Raw genomic sequence first — 7,500 nt, forward strand, 5'->3', positions numbered from 1 at the left:
GAGGCGGGGCCCTTGTTGTAGACGGACTCGTGTCCTCGCTCCGTCAGCGCACGCAGAGGGTCCTTCTTCGGCGGCAAGGGAGGCGGGGCCGGAGTGACGTCATCGGAGGACTTGAAGTTGGCGACAGCGTGAAACGCCTGAAGAAGAAAGAAATCCTCTTTAAAGGTTTGAAGACTGAAAGTCCTCTGATGCTGCTAAACTAAACTCACAATAAATGATTAGAATAAAATATATCACGTATTATAAGAGCCGGTTAGTGTTTAACGTGATGGTGGTTCTCACCAGGTAAGCAGCAATGAAGGCTCCGATGAGGAAGCCGACGTACACGTCGCTCGGGTGACTGCGATGCTGCGTGATCTGAGTCAGGCCCGTCAGCGCCGCCGCGATGGCGAACGCAAAAACCAGGACCGGTTTGAGAAGTTTGGTGCTGTCGGAGATGGTCGAGTTAAAATACATCTGCAACACAAAAGAGATCTTTACTTACTAATATATATATATATATATATATATATATATATATATATATATATATATATATATATATATATATATATATATACACATATACACACATATATATATACATATATGTATATTTATTTACCGATTAACATTTACTTGTTATTCATTTCATTATTTAATCAATGAATTAATTAACAATAAAAAAAATATTATTTATTTAAATCTTGAATAATTTATTAATTGATGAATGAGTTACTTTTCACCCTCCAAAGTTTCTCCGTGTTAATTATTATTAATCTCTTTTCTCCATTAACTCCAACAGTGAAATATGTTTCATGTCCGCTCCATCATCTTAAATAAAGTTGTGTTGGTTTGAACAAAGACGAATCTCACTTACAGAAACATAAACGGCAGCGAAGGCAGACAGAGTTGCATGCTGGGAAGGGAAAGATTTCCTGTCCGGAGAGAAGAAAGAGCAGAAAGTTTAATAAATAATCACTTTAATCCCTGAACAAAAGCTATGCCAGGTGACTCACCTGGCGGCAATGATGGCGTGCTGGTCATGACCCGAGCAGATGTCTTTAGTGATGTAAGCATTCCTGTCGCAGCCGGCGAGCGTATAGTTCGGTTTACAGACGGTGAGGAAGAATGGAGCGTGGTAACCCGTCGACAGCTGGATGATGTCTGTGAGCAACGCCGTTGCACACAGACCAAAAACATGCACACCTAAGGAGAGACAGACAGGTAAGTAACACCTAAGGAGAAACAGACAAGTAAGTAAAACCTGAGGAGAGACAGATAGGTACTGAACACCTGAGGAGAGACAGACAGGTACTGAACACCTGAGGAGAGACAGACAGGTACTGAACACCTGAGGAGAAACCGACAGGTAAGTAACACCTGAGGAGAAACAGAATGGGAAAGACAGACAGGTAAGTAACACCTGAGGAGAAACAGACAAGTAAGTAAAACCGGAGGAGAGACAGATAGGTACTGAACACCTGAGGAGAGACAGACAGGTACTGAACACCTGAGGAGAGACAGACAGGTACTGAACACCTGAGGAGAGACAGACAGGAACTGAACACCTGAGGAGAAACCGGCAGGTAAGTAACACCTGAGGAGAGACAGACAGGTAAGTAACACCTGAGGAGAGACAGACAGGTAAGTAACACCTGAGGAGAGACAGACAGGTAAGTAACACCTGAGGAGAGACAGACAGGTAAGTAACACCTGAGGAGAGACAGACAGGTAGAGAGACAGGGAGAGAGACAGACAGACAGGCAGAAAGAGACGGTACAGACAAACAGGTAGTCGTACCTACGAAGCGCACCGTCCTCCTGAGGAAGGAGTTGAAGTTGCAGCCTCCGGCGTTGATGCTCCCCTCAGGTCTGCGGAGCCTCAGTCTGGACTGCAGGCAGTAGATCAAACCTTCAACAAGCATGATCTGATGACCGAAACAAACGCACCCTCAGTACGTAACAAACACACCCTCAGAACAAAACAAACGCACCCTCAGAACAAAACAAACGCACCCTCAGAACAAAACTAACACACCCTCAGAACAAAACAAACGCACCCCTCAGTACGAAACAAACACATCCAACAACTCTGCACCACAGTAATAACTATACTGTGCGATGACAATAAAGTTGAATCTGAATCTTATAATACTTTTATTAGTTTATAATAATATTATTAGTATTATAATAAAATTATTAGTATTATAATATCATTCGTATTATAATACAATTATTAGTTTATAGCAATAATATTATTATAATAATTTTATAATATCATTAGTATTATAATAATTAATATTATTATTATTATTATTATAATATTATTACTAGTTTTATAATAATATAATTATTATAATAATAAATATTATTATTATAATATTATTATTAGTTTTATAATATAATTATTATTATAATAATTAATATTATTATTATAATATTATTATTAGTTTTAAAATAATATCATTAGTATTATACTGTCAGTAGAGTTAGACTCCAGTGGTGCTGCGTAGGATTGTTTCAGAGACATTTCCAATAACTGCAGCGTTTAAAGTCTAAAAGTCAACATTTAGCGAAAAAATAATTCACATGTTTTTATCTATCGTCATTATTGTTGGTATTTGATCTCAAAAACAACATTTTCACTGCACTCCTGCATGAACCAACAGCAACTTAAACTACATTGATTTAAAAAAAAAAAAAAAAGTCTCATAAAACATGACGACAAACAATCGAAGCTTCATTAGAAAACCTCAAAAGAAGCTTTGAATGTAAGAAAACGGATCTACCAGAAACACCAGATATTTATGTGTTTGTGTGCGTTTGTGTTGTGTGTGTGTGTGTGTGTTACCGAGGCGGCCGGCCCGGCAAAGGCGAGGCTCAGCAGCATCAGCAGCGGGATCAGCTCGTCTCCTCCGTCCACGTACGGCATGCTGAGCTCTCTGTCGTGGCAGCGGAAACCCACCTGAGCCGGCTGCACCACGTCCGTCAGCTCCAGGAAGTACAGAGACACCATAGAAGAAGCCACAATGGGCAGCTGCACACACAATAACACAAGAGTTAGGAAAAATTCAGACTCTGCGTTTAACTTTCAGACGGTAGCTGCCAGTAGAACACGATGTGATGCACATGATGTGTCCATGATGTGTCCACTGTGTTGAGGTTAGCACCATAGTTAGCACCATGTGTTGAGGTTAGCACCACGTGTTAAGGTTAGCACCACGTGATGAGGTTAGCACCACGTGATGAGGTTAGCACCACGTGATGAGGTTAGCACCATAGCTAGCACCATGTGTTGAGGTTAGCACCATGTGTTGAGGTTAGCACCATAGTTAGCACCATGTGTTGAGGTTAGCACCACGTGTTAAGGTTAGCACCACGTGATGAGGTTAGCACCACGTGATGAGGTTAGCACCATAGTTAGCAGCACTTGTTGAGGTTAGCACCACGTGTTGAGGTTAGCACCATAGCTAGCACCATGTGTTGAGGTTAGCACCATGTGTTGAGGTTAGCACCATAGTTAGCACCATGTGTTGAGGTTAGCACCACGTGTTAAGGTTAGCACCACGTGATGAGGTTAGCACCACGTGATGAGGTTAGCACCATAGTTAGCAGCACTTGTTGAGGTTAGCACCACGTGTTGAGGTTAGCACCATAGCTAGCACCACGTGATGAGGTTAGCACCACGTGATGAGGTTAGCACCATGGTTAGCAGCACATGATGAGGTTAGCACCACATGTTGAGGTTATCACCACATGTTGAGGTTAGCACGTGTTGAGGTTAGCATCATAGTTAGCGCCACGTGTTGAGGTTAGCAACATGGTTAGCACCGTGGTTAGCCCCATGTGTTGAGGTTAGCAACATATTTTGTGCTTCTCAACATCGTAACTGAGTCCCTCCATGATGACTGGAGGGAAACACTAGGATGTCAGAATCGATTTAGACCAATGAAAACAGGCTGGAGGCGGAGCTAGTGCGCAAAACGCTATCTGCTGTTAGCATGTCGGCTCATTATCTACAATGACGTGCTCCAGCTTTAAAAGACTTCTAAACCGAGGATGAACTGAACCGCTTTAGAACTTTACTCACATAATAATAAAAATAAAAGTCAGAAGTTTTAAGGACATTATTACATTGTTACATTACAGTAATGTAACAATGTAATAATGTCTTTAGAACTTCTTTCTTTTATTATTATTATTATTATTATTATTATTATTATTATTCTCACCTCCACAAAGTAGAAACATGGCAGCAGAGTCAAACTGTCCTTCGGAGGTTTCTTCTTCATCTTCTCAGAGTTCATCATCATTCTGATCGACCTGCACACACACACACACACACACACACACACACACACACACACACACACACACACACACACACACACACACACACACACATTACTTCATACTGGTCTCATAATTCCTCTAATATCTATTATCTATATCTATCAAACAGGCAGAGAGACAGACAGACAAAGAGACAAAGAGACAGACAGACAAAGAGACAGACAGACAGACAGAGAGACAGACAGACATAGAGACAAAGAGACAGACAGACAGAGAGACAGACAGACAGACAGACAGACAGACAGACAGACAGAAAATGTCCAGCACATTTGAATTCTTCCTCCTCAGAGACCAAAACCATCTTCATCTCCTGCCAATTAACATCCGACCAATCAGAGAGCAGAGCTCAGACAGACCGACAGACAGACAGGTGAGCTGCTGCAGTCATTATCTGACACACACACACACACACACACACTGCAGCCCGGCTCGGTGTGGACCGGATGTCCCGGTTTTATTGTCTCTGATGCGGCTTCAGTTTGAATAAATGAGTCAGAGGATGCAGCTCTGCAGAACACACACACACACACGCACACGCACGCACGCACACGCACACACACACACACACACACACCTTTGATTCCTGTCACGTTTCTTCCTCCAGCTGCAGAACCAGAGCCGTTACCGGACACTCCCGCTGGTTGTCCCGGGTTACAGGGGCTCCTTGTCGGTCCGGTCTGGTTCCGTTATTCCGGTTCAGCCTCGGTTCTCCAGGAAATAAGAAGATATCAAGAGCTGCGACCGTTTTCTGTTTTACTGCCGGAGCTCTGCTGCTGCTGCACGGCGCGTGTGTGTGTGTGTGTGTGGAGGTGTTTAAAGCCTGTCAGTGTGTGGCTGTATGGCAGGTGATTAGTGCCTACAGGAACACTGAGGGGATATCTTGCTGCTGATTGGTGCATAATAATAAACATGAATCCAGAATAGAAAACATCACAATGAGAATATTTAGATACTAACCTGTTAAAATGTAAAAATAGGAACAATGTAAGTGTTGATAAAGGAAAGTGCTTTCTGCTGATGAACAATATTTCATATTAAAGCTGCAGTGACTGTAATAAACACAAAATACAGTTTTTTTAAATGAGAATCCAAAATGATATGTTCTGTTGCTACAGCTTCAGCACCACCTCAGTCTCACATCACTGTGGTTCCATCCCCAGCTCCTCCACGTCACATTACAGATCGTTTAGCAGAGCGACTCAGTGTTTTTCACAAATTTCTGGTACCAACCATAATTCAAGCTTCCGTAGACAATGTGTCCGACATTGACGAGCTCAGTCATACAAAGTCTAAAGCCTCCAGTTGTTGCTTGTGAAGAAAAAACAAGGTCAAACAAATAGATAATAAAAAGCTAAAGGGCGATGCTAGTTTATCATACAACGGCGGTAAGATGTTGTCATTGGCAGCTCCCTGCCACCTCCCTTTTCACGTCACGACTCTTAACACCTTGTGTTTTTTTTAATTAAAAAAACCCTTTTAAACTGTAACTCAAGAAAAATAGAGACAAAACTTTTATTTTGACAGTTTTATTACAAAGTAAAATACAAAACCAATTTTATTTACATGAAGAAAAACTGAAACATCAGCTTCATGTTGCTGACGAGAAAATGTCGAGTAGATATGAAAGATAATCTATTGTGATAATCGATTAATTGTTAAAGTAAAGTTGCAGAAAAGTCTTTAAATGTTTTCAGCCTCAAATATGAAGATTTGCTGCTTTTCTCTGTTTTATATTAAAGTGACAGAACAAGATATTTAAAGACAGAAAATAATCTGCAGATTAATCTATAATGGAAATAATCAATGCAGCCCTAATATTCAGGAGTGTGATGCATTCAGGACAGTGTGGGGGGGATCCTCCTCCACAGTCCTCCACACAGACAGTTTTTGATCCAGCGCTGCTCCCACTGCTTCATGGCGTTCGTCTTGTTTGGAGAGCGAAGCATCGTCACACAGCCGCACCTAAACACACACACAATTAACATGTTGAAACATTCCTACAGGTGAGCATGCTGTAATGTGACATCACCTCCTGTGGACTCACCTGGTGCAGGCTTTGCTCTCCTCAGTGGGACAGACACCCATATGGACACAACGCAGGTTATCCATCTTCTGGGAGCTGGGACTCCTATACACACGTGCACAAAAATAATATATTATAATGCCATAAAATGTACCAAAAATATTATTTGAAATAAATGTAGGTATTAATTTTCCCTTTTATTTTATATTTATTTCACACATTTTTCTATACATTAATTTTTTTATAGATTTTAAAATGTATGCATTTATTTTTTAAACACATTTTTATTTTCAATTTTTAATTTAAAAAAACATTTTCATTAAACTACAAATGTTGCTGTGGAATAAACGTGTTTCAGTTATTTTCTCTCTCAGGAATCAGTTTGAGATTCATGTCCTTAGCTAAGGTAAAATAAAACCTTTCGGTGCCCCCGTGTTACCTGGTGAACACCTCCAGTGGGGCAGACCCTCCTCCCGGCACAGACGAAGCTTTTCCAAACTGCAGCCTAAGCGGCTGTTTCCCCTGCAGCTTCACGATCACGCCGTCGTTCACGGGGAGCCAGTCCATGCTGGGGACCAGCAGCTGGCTGGGCAGCAGGCAGCACTCGTCTATCAGAGACTCATCAGGGTCCTGGGGGGGGCCGTCGTCCCGCGCTGAGACACAGGAGAAACAAAGTCAATGCGAACAGTTCAACAACTGTGTGCAACGCCTCTCACTGTGAGATTCTCCTGACGAATCATAAACGTAACCTAGTGTTTACACAGTGTGTAGATATCTGCACACAACTCGAACAGCACCCCCCCTCATTCGAATACCGCTGCAGTAGGGGGTCCCTGCTCCATGCTACACCAGTTTGGGGGTCCTCGGCCTGAAAAACGTTGAAGCCCCTAGTTTAGAGTGTTTCAGATGTTTAATATTTGGAGGATGAAACCCTGTGTTTAATGGTCACACATGCAGAGCACACATCACACACAGTGACATGTGTTCTCTGCTCTTAACCCATCCTAGTACCAGCAGTCTAGTACTAGCAGCTCATAAGACAGCGCCCGGGGAGCAATGGGAGTGAGGGGGATGTCAGGTGCCTTACTCAAGGACACCACGGCAGGGCTCACAGTCCAAGCCCCTACTGACTGAGCCACTGCC

The 7,500-nt window shown here is 42.2% G+C and overlaps 2 protein-coding genes across 2 annotated transcripts in view; both read right to left on the bottom strand.

The window, feature by feature from the left end:
* Positions 1-5: 5 nt before the first annotated feature.
* plppr3b (phospholipid phosphatase related 3b) lies at positions 6-5,331 on the bottom strand (the record flags this gene model as incomplete). The annotated part of the gene is made up of 8 exons (XM_029427825.1): positions 4,909-5,331; positions 4,214-4,304; positions 2,833-3,018; positions 1,783-1,909; positions 999-1,188; positions 860-917; positions 283-456; positions 6-137 (listed from the first exon to the last, which is right to left on the bottom strand). Coding segments are annotated over exons 2-8 (948 nt in total), but the record flags the coding sequence as incomplete, so codon positions are not given.
* Positions 5,332-5,844: 513 nt separating this feature from the next.
* Positions 5,845-7,500, bottom strand: part of med16 (mediator complex subunit 16) — a 12,123-nt gene continuing 10,467 nt past the window's right edge. The window contains 3 exon segments of the mRNA XM_029427833.1: positions 5,845-6,296; positions 6,379-6,462; positions 6,797-7,010. Of these exon segments, the coding sequence (XP_029283693.1) occupies positions 6,170-6,296; positions 6,379-6,462; positions 6,797-7,010 (425 nt within the window). The 3' untranslated portion in view covers positions 5,845-6,169.

This window comes from Cottoperca gobio, unplaced genomic scaffold (genome assembly GCF_900634415.1).
Source record: "Cottoperca gobio unplaced genomic scaffold, fCotGob3.1 fCotGob3_381arrow_ctg1, whole genome shotgun sequence".
In the NCBI taxonomy this organism is placed as follows: Eukaryota; Metazoa; Chordata; class Actinopteri; order Perciformes; family Bovichtidae; genus Cottoperca; species Cottoperca gobio.